This window comes from Bactrocera latifrons, unplaced genomic scaffold (assembly GCF_001853355.1).
Source record: "Bactrocera latifrons isolate USDA-ARS-PBARC rearing strain unplaced genomic scaffold, ASM185335v1 scaffold_108, whole genome shotgun sequence".
In the NCBI taxonomy this organism is placed as follows: domain Eukaryota; kingdom Metazoa; phylum Arthropoda; class Insecta; order Diptera; family Tephritidae; genus Bactrocera; species Bactrocera latifrons.
The window spans coordinates 1,207,441-1,221,756 of record NW_017534497.1 but is presented as its reverse complement, the minus strand read 5'-3'; the positions used below and the strand labels follow the sequence as shown (position 1 = coordinate 1,221,756).

General features: G+C 34.8%; 1 protein-coding gene across 1 annotated transcript in view; it reads left to right on the top strand.

Moving 5' to 3' along the window:
* The first annotated feature begins 1,540 nt into the window (after nucleotides 1-1,540).
* The window catches only part of LOC108971110 (opioid-binding protein/cell adhesion molecule homolog), a 72,215-nt gene continuing 59,439 nt past the window's right edge, over nucleotides 1,541-14,316 (top strand). The window contains exon 1 of the mRNA XM_018936951.1: nucleotides 1,541-1,826. Coding sequence (XP_018792496.1) covers nucleotides 1,604-1,826 — 223 coding nt within the window. The 5' untranslated portion in view covers nucleotides 1,541-1,603. The remainder of the gene's footprint in view (nucleotides 1,827-14,316) is intronic.

Here is a 14,316-nt window from a genome sequence, read left to right as displayed (position 1 = left end):
TGAAGAAAAAATACACATATTTTCGTAGACTCTTTTTTTGCGTTGGATTTCGAKGCTGATGTTGCTGTTGATGTTAATGGTGGTACTAAAATAGACGAAATTATCTCGTTTCGTTTCGTTTCGTTGCCCAAACTGGAGAAAGTAGAACCTGCGACGCAGTTTTTTTCCGGCTAATGATATCGATGTCATCGCCATTTGGCAGCAGCTGTACACTCTCATATAAGATTGTACCTTCTCTATTAATTTCTGCAGCTCAAATGATTTTCTATAGCAGAAGATTCAAGAAGTTGCACGACAGAGTATCGCCTTGTCTGAAACCTCCATTGGTATCGCACGGCTCAGAGAGGTTCGTGGTCAGGCAATGGAACGTCTRCTCCATCGTCATCGATTAGGGAAATCAAGACATATAATTCTTGATATATTATATAATTTTAAAAATCCACTCCACCCTCTATACAAAAAATTTATTATTAGTATGAATTGGCAAAGCTAGAGTTCACTAACTGTTTAGCAATGGTGGAAGAAAGAAAAATTTGCATCCAGTTGAGAGCTTAATGGCTTTTAGGCTTTCACACAGCGATCACACATACGATCTAAACATTAAAATTTCTCTAAAAGTTCCAACGATTTCAAATTACTTTTTAGTAGGCCCAATTATTACGTAGTTAATTATATAATGAATTATTTTATGTAATTATTTAATAAAATTGTATTATAAACTTTCATCATATTTTTCTCTATCCGCTTTCAGATTTCGAGAGATAGCAACAGAAAATAAAATAAAATTTCTTTGAATGTGAAAGTGAAAGAGAATATCTGTAGAAAAAATTAAGTCTAAAAATTTTGTGAACAGAAGGCAACAAGGCAGTGGAGCTTAAATACAAATATAAACGGAACTGAATCTATTTATATAAAAAATTTTTACAACCTCGTAACAATTTTGCAAAATCTGAAAAAGAAATTACTTATATTTCTTCAAGAATGTGTAATAACAGCAAAATGCAAAAAAAAAATATAACAATAATAAATAAATTATTTATAGTATAACAGCAAAAGCTACTCACGGCAGAATGTGTTTCTAATTGGTATAATTTATTTATCTATTATTTTCTAATGATTCGAGAAAAGAGCCTAGCGCTTGGCTAGTAGAACGTCACAGCCGTTTTAGTATACATATATTACYCTCAGTGGATGCTAATAAATGCATATAATTGTAACGATTGCGGCAATAATAAAACTAACGCGCCAAATATCGTGAAAATATCYACAAGTRCGTAATATAAAAAACTYTGAAATAGKYCAMGTAAAACTGCCTGCCATGCGAACMACAAAATCGGCGAACATGATTGCYTTTACACAGCGTARAATGCAAACGATGCTTGCTAAAGCAGCGAGAACGATAACGAAAACAAAAATAACAACAACGAAAAATACAACARATATATTACCGCAGTCAACATATATAATGAAAATGAAACGAAAAAGTAAAATACCAAAATTTTTGTTGTTTATTACCGCAATTTCTATTAACAGCTTCTGGCCGTCGCTTAGCGATGGTGGAGGTGCTGGTGGTAGTCTACTGCCGCTTGTCTATGGCACGCATATGACCGTCACAGCTGGTGATGCCATCGCACACACGTTCACTATCGAAATGCGTGGCCAAAATCACTATCACGATGGTGGTGGAGGAGGCGGAGCAGACAGTAGTGGYAGTTTGGAAAATATGGATTTGGAGAATATGGATATGCATGCCTTTGATCATGATACTGGCATTGGTGGTGTACCAGAGGAGTCGGAGGAACGCGATCATATCGCGCATCATTTTGGTAAGTTAGTTTCTCTACAACTAAAATCGTATATTTTCCCAAACTATATTTATAAAGTCTTCCTTGATTTATTATTCATATTAGCATAGGTTAGATTTTACTAAATGTAGTATATTGCGAAGCCCCAAAAAAATTCCGATATCGAACAATGTAAGTCGATAAAGCGCCTTGAGGTCAATGCAAATATACTTAGGTATTTCATTTTTATTCCCAGCAGCTCATTGCAATATCTGGGTGAGCTCCCAAAAGGTTAAGCCTTAATCTCGCAAAGGCGAACATCTATCTCGTCGTGCTCCAAACAGTTTCTACAGTTGAGATACCAACTTTAGGTGCTGGTCGCCTATAGGGCAATGAATTATTATGACGTCCAACACTACTGAGAACAAAGARCTCACTGAACTTACAACAATGCAACAACCAATGACATAAACAGATTTTTAATCGATGGTCAAGCTACCACAAAGTAGAATGCACGAAGCGGAACAGTCAATACAATTCCCTGATAGTGGAGCTAGCATGCCATTTCTTGTCAACTCAGTAGCTCATCAGTTACCTACGGTTCGTCTGTGGACTGACTTCCATAACAAGCTTATTGCAAAGTGACTTAATTCCATTGATAACGAAGTTAGGAGGCTTTTCTTAAGCAGTCTAAAACGCACCGTTAATGAGCTGAAAACTAATATGGCGGTCTTACTAAGTACCAGAGTGCACTTCATAGCAGTAAATCTACCATTATAATACGCATCTAACAACCGCCCCCAAACTTAAGCCAATCCATAGAGAAGAACATTGTTCCTCTTTCTAGGATAATCCACATCCTCCCATGCATGTTGTAGGAACTTTGATTCCCTGAATCCGATAATAACTTCCGCGTCCAAACACTTTTCGGATATACCTATGAACGTTGATTGCTCTCGCGCTTTCATGTGTGATCTTTTTAGGGTCTTTCACCACCCAAATAYCCATAGAAAATAATAAGCTTGACTGTTGGCTCACAGCGGAAAAGAACTATTTCTAGTGTGAGATCCCACATTTGGAGACTGCAGACGGATGCTTCCCATATATTCAGAAACTTTTCCTTGAWYTTGAGTGCAACATCCTCTGCATAGGCAATCACCCGACAGTAATAAATCTCAAGTTTTTAGAGCATTGACGATCTATAAGAAAGGAGAAAGAACACCATGAATCAATTAAATCCTCTTGGTCATCCTTATCTTGGACTTGTATATTGCATGTTCCTCTTTATACTTTACCCRCTCGTCAGTTAATCCATTTCAGCGGGCTTCATTGAATAAAGAAAGAKATGTTCTTCCAACAAATTGTCTTGTCGTATTCACTAAATATGTATRRTATATACTACTTTTTCACGCGACTGTTCCCAAATTTGCATTGTTTGTTCCAGTTTTTGCTATCTCCAAACGCCACTGCACCCTAATTACAATTAACACACTTGACCGCACAGGCATATAGTTAAATTGTTGACCAGAGCAAAGAGTGTGACAATTAAATGATTACAATTACAAAATCTGCTGTCGAGATGATACTGTGGTCAGCACATATGTATTTATATATGGTGTTTCCCATATATGCAGTCCTGTTCATGAAAATAGTGTTGCAACAGTTTCTTGTATTTAAAGATCTTTTCTAACATATACTGACTTGCCAAGCGCGATGATTTTGCTAGAATAGACACTCTATATTTAACGAAAAATCTCGACTACGCTTGCTCAAGGATTTTTTATGACGAATTTTTGTACTTTCTAAAAATACATTATATTCACTAAAATAACAATGCTTGCTGTTAGGCGTATTCGAAGTCAACAGAAATAAAAATTTCCACTACATATGTTATAACTAAATTAAAAGCCTCTTATTAGTTTCTTCTTTATAATTTTCCATTTAAATAAATTTTTTTAATCTCATCTACTTGAATACCTCCTTTCCATCACTTCTAGATCTTAGTGGAAATGTTGTTCACTAGAATTATCTAATTACCCAAAAAAATTTTTTGTTTAATCGATTATCATGTTTTCTACTAGATTTTTAAGGTTTGCCACAATATTATGCAAAAATTCTCATATATTGGTGTTATATGGTTCCTTAAGAAAATTTGGACTGTCAACAAAAAACATTTCCAAGCCGCACTTTTCGACACATGCATAAACTGTGATAAATCTAGAACTTTGATGAATTTTTGCATTTATAGACCAAAAAATACTTTACTTTCCAACTTTTTTATACAAAACGTCTTAAATTTTTCACAAATGTAAATAGTTTTAATTGCATCCAACCGTGTTCAACACTTTGACAAACTTCTTTATGATTCGGAAATGGATAACTTATAATATTCCTAATCTGATTTGAGCTGCTTCACACTACCTTTCACTTCCACTTGTAGAATGTACAGATTTCCGAGAATTTGACGACAACATTGCTTCTGAGCGCAGATAAATTAGTTTTTAAACACAAACAGGTATTTTTAGTAAGCAAAACTGGAAATTTAGTACACTGTAGATATCTCTAGGTTTGATTTTTACTAAACTGTCAAAACTTTACACATAATTTTTCTCATATTTTCAGTCAAGAGCTTGGTAGTGGGATCACGTGAAGTTTTTATCAAAAAAAAACTTAATCTTATAACTGATAAGCCTGGTCCAAATATTAGTTTCTCAAAAAAGTCTTGCGGTATTTCTTGTGGTATTTCTATTGAAGTTTTTTCAATTTTCAATTGTTCATAAAATTTTTTTTGACTCATACCCAGCTCTTGACCGATGCTACGGCTGCTACTATGCCGGGCTCTTTCGACCAATTCAGCGATTTTATCGCAATTTTCGACGACAAGCCTTCCAGAGCGTGGCGCATCTTCGACCACGTCTAGACCATAACAAAAATGTTGAAACCATCGTTGTGCGGTAGAAATGGAAACTGTATCGGGTCCATAAACTGCACAAATTTTATTGGCGGCTTGAGATGCATTTTTACGTTTACCGTAGTAGTGCTGTAAAATATGCCGTATTTTCTCTTTATTTTACTTCATGTTTGTGACACTATAACTCACGAACGACCTAAAAGAACGACAATCAATCAAACACGTGTTAGCACGTGAAATGAGCTTTCCAAAAAGGTATAGCATCACCCGATGCGACGAATAAAACTAGAACTACGCGCTCTCATCGCCAACTAGCGGAAGCATTATTGCGAGAGTATAAAAATGGTGCCCTCTGAATGACATGAAAATATCTGAGAGATTTACCGATATTTTCGGTGAAAAATTAGGTTAGGTTAGGCACTGAGTTCTTCGTGTTCCATTCAGGGACCTTGAAAAGCTAAAGTCCGATAACGACAATTTTTCAACAAGGGATACCTCAGCTCAAATACCGTATTTGTGTTAAGTTTTATTCCGCTATCATAATTGCGTCATAATGTATATATTATACAGAGAAGGCACCAGTTGGAATTCAAAATAGCGTTATATTGGAAGAAGGCGTAGTTGTGAACCGATTTCACCCATATTTTATACATGTCATCAGGGTGTTAAGAAAATATTATGTACCGAATTTCATTGAAATCGGTTGAGTGGTTCCTGAGGTATGGTTTTTGGTCCACAAGTGGGAGACGCCACGCTAATTTCAATTTTTAGAAACAGACTGAGTGCAGCTTCCGTCTGCCATTTCTTATGTAAAATTTAGWGTTTCTGACGTTCTTTGTTAGTCGGTTAACGCACTTTTAGTGATTTTCAACATAACCTTTGTATGGGAGGTGGGCGTGGTTATTATCCGATTTCTTCCATTTTTGAACTGTATTTGGAAATGCCTGAAGGAAACAACTCTGTATAGTTTGGTCGGATATCTCGGAAACTACTATAGCTATGTAGTTTTCGAGATATGTACAAAAAACTAGGGGGCGGGACCACGCCCTTTATTTCCAAAAAAATTACGTGCAAATATGCCCCTCCCTAATGTGATCCTTTGTGCCAAATTTCACTTTAATATCTTTATTTATGGCTTAGTTATGACACTTTATAGGTTTTCGGTTTTCGCCATTTTGTGGGCGTGGCAGTGGGCCGATTTTGCCCATCTTCGAACTTAACCTTCTTATGGAGCCAAGAAACGAGTACCAAGTTTCATCATGATATCTCAATTTTTACTCAAGTTACAGCTTGCACGGACAGACGGACAGACGGACGACGGACAGACAGACATCCGGATTTCAACTCTACTCGTCACCCTGATCACTTTATTATATATAACCCAATATCTGACTCTTTCAGTTTTAGGACTTACAAACAACCATTATGTGAACAAAACTATAATACTCTCTTTAGCAGCTTTGTTGCGAGAGCTTAAAAAAAGACTTTGCAATCAGTTACTATTCAATCGAAAAGACTTACTGTTTGAAACTTTCATTTCTAACTGAATTATCAAAAAAAAATAAACAATACTATTTTCGGGAGAGGTCTATCTTCCATTAGGTATTTTTAAGTAAATCTTATAGAACTAGCAGCTTGCATATTTAACTTTATATTTTTTTTGTTTTGAAATCAAAACCCACATCATTACTATTTTCATGAGCACAGTTGTGCATATGTGTGGGCTTATCTGCATTAAATGTTTGAAGCAAACAATAAAAAAGTAGACCGTGGAATATGCCAATGTCTAAATGTATGTGATTAGTTTTTCTCTGTGCCCGTGTGAATATTTACTGAGCGGCGGTTGAATAAAATTAAAATTTATTTAAGCCTAAAGCAAAGGCTCGTTTCACAGTATTTTCAATGGCCTGTAAAAATGGCTAGTCGGCTGGTCGCTTCACAATAGCGTTAATGTAATCACTTGACCACAATAAAGTATTTACTATATAAGTGGGTGTTGGTATATGACACTATACAGTACTGTGGTATTTCAATGCTTAATAAATGCGAACCAAGTTATTATTTTTAAGTGGAGGAATTCAAAATTTTATATTTTTTTAAAGAATCGCCAGTCCTTATGCCATATAAGTCGATGTGCGTTTCTCTGACCACCTCTCTCTGCGTCTGTTTTTATTTACCCGACCCTTAGTCCCTTAGTTGGCATACGTAATTTTTGCCYGATRTCAGGTAACCTGTAATACGATACRGARTGATCAAAATCAARTTTTTTTYAGAAATATTTTGTATTTGTGAAGGGTGTAATCGAAATTAATGACTTGCTTGTTGTCTTTCTTGCGACTTACTTTATGATGTTAGMATTCCTTTTAGTGCGGAGCTTTTCAATGATCCGGCAATTATTTGTATATATTTTGCATATCCTGACATTATTATTTAATTTTTTTAATAATTGTATGAATTGATGTGTAACAAGGCACGACAWTTYKTTGKATATTAAAATCTCTTTCTCACACTYAGTGAGAGGRATAAGAARCCAGTATCCAGCAATATCGATTTCGTAATATTTATTTTTTACGGCCAAGATGGTCATTACCCATTTTAGCGAAAATTTCTGGGAAAWTTTYGGATGCAATGCACGTTTGAAACACGATCCTTATATTATTCTCCAAACTAACACTTTTACGTTGCGTTTTTAAGGTGGGAATGTATAAATAGTCAGATAGTGGAATTAATTGTATTCAAACTAAACTAATCAATTGATAGGTTGCTATATGACATGCCAAATTATTCATTGTTTTTTATGTGAAAAAGAAAACACAAAATGTGGCAATGTAAAATTTTTCGGTTAAAAGAAATTAACAATCTGCAGTTAATAGTCTTTTGAAAATCATATTTTTTCACGTCAGTAGAATATTTACATTAGCATATACGTTTAAAAAAGAATTAAGTCCGATAATAGGATATAACATATAAACTGTATCATCGCTTGCTTGAGGAGAAAAAAAAATTATTGAAACTGATATAAATTTTTCCAATTGTTCAATAGCGACTGGTTTACTTGTTTACTCATGAATATCTATTTACATACTTTTCTAAATATTTAGTATACTCCAAAATACCGTTTGATTTAACTCATTGCGTAGCTGTGACTCTTGACTAGTTGGATAAAAATAACTACGCATTGACTCGAACATGAAGAAATTAACTTTTCTGCATGGACAAAGGACAAGCAACTATAATATTATTGTAATTTGTCACGACTTGCTTTGTCTCAACAGTTTTAAGTTTCATCAGAAGYTTTTGTTACAAATATTGTTACTTCCATTGCGAATGTAATTCCAAGTGGGAAGTTAAAATRTTTTAGTTGGGTGAATGTGGTAAGTGAATATACATTTGAAATATGGGTCTTAAGTGAAGCTATTTAAATAATATATTAAATATTTCACGGCTATAAAAATTGGAGCACGGCGATATTGAAAATAAGTGATGATATTAAAAAAAAATTATTTTTATGCAAAAAAGTTTTTTATACAAAAGTACAAGAGTATTTAACAARTATCGCTCTAATAAGTAACAACATCTGTTTAATATAAACAGTGACTAAAAATGCAAATTCGGTATACGCCATGTATTATGTCAACGTGCACAGTAAAGTTTTCCGATTACCTTCTACATAGTTCTAATAACCATAAAGTAGTAAAATATTCTTTGAAATATTTAATGTAAATGAATACCTTCTTCATGTGGGTAAAATATTAAACTGGCTGGAAGAATTTTCAATTACTTATTATTTTGCACCCTATTAGAWCAAAAATTTTCAATATAATAAACYAAGAACTAAATTAAGATATAAATATCTAAAAGGTGTAAAATGAAAGAAATCAGAAGATAACCCCGCTTACTTTTCATAGAATGGCAGTACCATTAAAAACTACTAAAAACACAATAAATCAATAAGTCAGAGAGAGCTTTATGAGAACCGGTGTGACAATTGAAAATTTAGTGTTTAGTCAATATGTGAGATATTTAATTGAAATTCCGACAATGTTAACTATATTTATGCAAATCAAAAAATGAGTTGAATCGGGATCAAGATTTTCGAACATTCGACTGACTTTACCCTATACYATTAGTTTTTTAGTATATGATATGTTAATAGTATATGATATTGAGAAAAATAAATAAAATCGGGTCGTTACTACAACAAGTAATATATACTTACTCCGTTTAATGATTTTTGTTTTTCTAACAAATCCTATGCCGAATACATCAGTCATTGTATGAGTTATGTATACAATAGCATATGTAAATATAAAATTGCTTGGATTCTGATCCTCTGGTTGGCGGTCTTCATCTTAAGGTATTTCCCTTTCTTTGATTCATGCTAGTTGCAAAGAGTATAAAATCTTCGGTTGCACTCGAACTTAGCTTTTTCTTACATATTATTAGGTTGTCAAAAAAGTCCTGCGGTATTTTTTTTATTGAATTTTCAATTCTTCATAAATTTTCGACGACTGGCCTTCCGGTTGCGCATCTTCGACCACCTCTACATCAGAACGAAAACGTTGAAACCATCGTTGTGCGGTGGAAATGAGAATTGTATCGGGTCCATAAACTGCACAAAATTTATTGATGGCTTGAGATGCATTTTTGCATTATCGTAGTAGTACTCTAAAATACGCCGTATACGCATTTTGCTCCATATTTGCGACACTATAACTCACGAACGACTTAAAAGAAACGACGTGTTAGCGCCGATGCGACGAATAAAAGTAGAACTACGCGGTCTCATCGCCAACTAGCGAAAATATCGTAAGATTTCTTTGACAACCATATATATCTGCAGTTTAATATCAACAATTTAAGTCACTTAACTAACCAAAAAATTGGTGAATCCATAACATAGACCCACATCGGTAGAGTAAATATTTATTCTTCATGCCAGAATTGTACACAAATGAACACATTTATAGTGTATATAAATATATTTATGCGTTCATTATTTTCCAAAGTTTAATATGTTTTTGCAAAGGATCCGGCTGTTTCTGTTTTTACTCTCTTAACTTTCAATTTAAACCATGTCATAATCAAGTGAATGAAAAATTAGAAGTTAAAAGCCCCTCTCTTAATCGTTTTTTGATATAAGTATAGGTATACTGGTATGGATTTAAATAAATGTATGGTTTTCTTAAGGGGTCAGTAGGATAATCTTTCTCAATCTTTCTAAATTTTTTTTTTTTTTTTTTTTTTTGAATTTTCTGATCCCTTATACCCTTAGCATTAATATAGCAACCCACTTTACCATTGGAAGTTTGACGACCTCACAGTGCACACCTCAAACCTTAAACGCGTTTTTCTCAAAACATAGGACGATGACCATTCACGTACGTTATAAGAATAAATTGGGTTTTTGTATTTGAGATGATCCAGACATGAGAAATCGTGTCCGCCAGTGAAAAAATGCATCTCATTCACACAGCAATTTCTCCGACAGATGTCATCGAAAATTCCGACAAAATTTGTTTATACACTGCACGATATACCTCATAATATGTGAAAAAGTAAAAATTTCTATGAAAAAAAAAGTCAAAAACACAGGCCAGATTACCCTACTGACCCCTTAAATAAATATCGTGTTTATGTTTATAAGAACACAAGATATTTCACATCGCTTATGTCGAGAGGAGTTCCAAATATTTCAACTGGACGCGAAATTTTAGTAAAGCTGACAAAGACGGATCACAATTGTAAGGGTAGAGCAATGCATGCACAAAATAGGATGTCTTCTTCTTGAATGGTGTAGTTATCGTTTACGCGATTATAGCCGAGTTAACAACCGCGCGCCACTCATTTCTTCTTTTCGCTACGTGGCGCCAATTAGATATTCCAAGTGAAGCCAGGTCCTTCTCTACTTGGTCCTTCCAACGGAGTGGAGGTCTTCCTCTTGCTCTGCCTCCCCTGGCGGGTACCAAGTTCCAAGTTAGACGAAATTATCTACGACTTCAAAGTTATGACTGTCAACAGTGACGTGCCTAGTTGCGAGTGTGACGACTGTTTGTTTGATGACAGGAGATATTTCGTCTTGCATTGTTTACTGCCAGACCCATTTGCTCCGACTCCTTGTCCAGTCTGGAGAAAGCAGAACTAACGGCGCGGGTGTTGATGCCGATGATATCAATACCATCGGCATATTTGAGTAGCTGCACACTCTTATAGAAGATGGTACCTTCTCTATTTAGTTCTGCAGCTCAAACTATTTTCTCCAGAATCAGGTTGAAAAAGTCGAACGATAAGATAATATTATATGATTATCATCGACCTAAGTCGCTCCCCATTGACAGTGACGTTGTCACCAGCTTTGGTTCAAAAAGGGACGGACCGATGATTCCATCAGTCTAGAAAACACAAAAAACTAACTATATAGGTGAATATAATAGTTGTTCATGAATAACTTGTGGATTTTCTTTGCATCAGAATCGACAGCTTGGTTTTAATTAAGTTAATTTCTTAAAAAAATCGGTATTATTTCCATGTTAATCCGAGATAAAATCATAAAACTAACGACGCTTCTAGTATCCAGTGACTTTGGTTCTTGAGTGAGCACAATTTTATAGGAATACAAGGTCTAGTTCTTTCTCAAACTCCGCCAACTTGTAGTTTAMGATATTTCCAATTCTTGAAAAGTCTTGGAATCGACAAACTGTGGTCGTCAGCAATACTTGTCTTAACGACAGCAATATTTCTATTACTTCGAAAGATTACAAGTAAGACAAAACTTGTAGATTATGTAAAGAAAATGCACTCTCGAAATTTTCAAAAATGGCGAATATAAGTAGGCAATTATTACACAAATACAATAGAAAAGCGCTCGAAAAGTTTTAATTAGAGAGCGGTTATTTTGATAATAAAATTTACTACTTTTACAACGTTGTTGTTGCGTATATCTATCTGTGATAAAATTGTAAATATCGCTGTAAATAATCTAAACATTACACACTGTGATCAAATAGAAAGGTGAATTTGTCCATTTCATCTCCTTCAAAGTAATCTCCTGCCGCTGTAATACTCTTTGCCAACGAATTTTCCAGTCATCGCAGCACTTTGATAATCCTCCGCCGCGATCTCCACCACAGCCTTCTTCGATTCGGAGTGGTCATGTGAATTTACTAAATTGCCAGAAGTTATACGAAGAGAGTTTTTATGGTTTAAATTCGAATAATTGCCGGAAAACCCCTAAAAACAGCCGTTTTATTTTTCCCATACTAACGAATATATGTTTATTTGTTAGTAACGCTAAGAGAACGGCTAAACCAATCTTGATAACATTTTCACAGGTTGTTCGTTGTGGATCGATGAAGGTTTATCAATAAAAAATTCCTTATAATTTTCGTGAGGAAAATTTACACATTTTTTTTTTTTAATTTTTGTTTGTTTTGTTTTTCAATGTTTTGGTTTGTAAATTATTCAATCGTTCAGAATTATGGATCGCCGTCAATCAGCAAGTAATCAGCACGATGTCACAGCGTCACATTTTAAACAACAGCTACGATGTTTGATGGACTTTATCTTGAAGCAACATATGGTATATATGGTGCTATTAGATRYTGGATGTATTCTGTTGAGTAGCAAAAAAAAAGAGGTTTGCCGTACGCACACTAGATCAAAATGATGAAATCCCTTCTGCGGAAACTCCTGATGTAGAGAAAGATCCAGTATTATACGAAATGATGGAAAMAAATATGGTTCAGGGACCTTGCGGAAACTACAATATCTGTTCGACAATAAATGCACGAAACACTATACACGTGCTTTTCTTTCGGAAACATAAACAGGAAATGATGGATATAAAATCTATCCGCGTCGCTCACCAGATAGCAGAACATTCAACTTAGAAGAGTGAATATCGAAGTTGACAACACATGGATCGTGCTATATTCACCATTATTGTCTAATTCACATTCAAAACTCATATCAATGTTTAGTATTGCAGTTTGGTGAAATCGATAAAWTACGTTTGTAAGTACGTCATCAAAAAATGCAACATGGCGATTATTGGTGTTGAACGATACGGTAGACACGTGAACTGCAATAAAGCGCTCTGTAGGATACTTTCTTTGGCATTGCATGAAAGGTTTCCGACTGTTGTGCGTGTCGCAGTTAATTTAGAGAATGACCGAAGAGTGTGTTTTAACCCAGAGAAACAGGACAGCTAGTGGAAACATCGCCAGCAACAAAATTAACATTTACGATAAGACTTGCGCTCATACAAATCGATCGATTGTCTTGACAAAGAAGACGACGCTGTGAATTATCCCGTGGAATTTCTAAATTCTTTGGATAGGCTTGGTACGCCACTGCATCATTTGCGTCTGAAAATAGGATCGGTGGTTATCATAGTTATTTGAAATCTTCATGCGCCGAAAYTGTGTAATGGAACCGTTTCCAATGAAAATTGCATTTGAGGTGACAATCAACAGGAACAATCAACAGGACCTGAAGATATTCGCATAGTGTGAGGCATAAATTTGGAAATACTATACCAGATATACGCGACGTGCTCACGAGTTGGAAAACCATATTTTCAGTACACCGGAACAGAAACCAAAAAATATTGTTTATCAAGCTGCGTTACATTGAGAAAAAAAATTAAATGATAAATTTAACTTTCTTTTCATTTCAAACACACATAATTTCACGCAGGACAACGKCTGCGAGGTCAGCTGGTATATTTATAAAAATCTATGTCTATATATACATAAAATATATAAATCWCAAATTCACTTACTTTCGCTTAAAACTAACTATTTCGGCTGTTTTCGCATATGTTATGTGCACCTTATATACAAATGTTCCCACAAGAATATTGGGATCACACTKTTAGCTTATGATTGATATAGAAAAAAACGGACCAAAGCAATTAGTTCGTACAGCTTGTTTTGTGATATACTATATCTGTATCTATGATATACTATATYTGGTACCTCTTTCCAACTCTGAAAGYATWSGACTCAGTCCCCGCCGGAGGAAGCAGAGGAAGAGGAAGATGSTCATTCCGTTGRAAAGAACAGGTGGAGAAGGATCTTGTTTTCGCTTGGTATCTCCAATTGATGCCACCTTGCAAAAAAAATAAACGACTGGCGTGCTCTTGCTAACTCGACTATAACCTCGTACACCAGTGAAGAAGAATATATCTATAATAAATATAATATCTTGAACAACAAAGCCACCGTAGAACAGTCTGTTGATATGCTAAGAGTGATAGTTCAAAGTTCTATATTAAYCAAGTTGGATTTAAATTTATTTATATTTTAACTGCATCTAATTTTTCTGACGTAATCACATAACAGTTTAAGTTAATGTTTTCCCCAATTTTCATACCATTTTAACTTAGAGTCAACATTCTATTTGCCAGCGATCCTTRCCGTMGACAAGCCATAYGCACTCACTCTCAGCACACATATTTGCTTTGCTCCTCAATTGTGGGCAACACTTAATGTTGCACAATTTTACTGCCGAAGCTGCTGTTCGTTTTGTGGTAAAGCGCCTTAGGATATGCAATGATTCGCTTGCATTCGTCTATGTATACACAAACGATATGTGAAAGATTTTATTATATCAATGTAA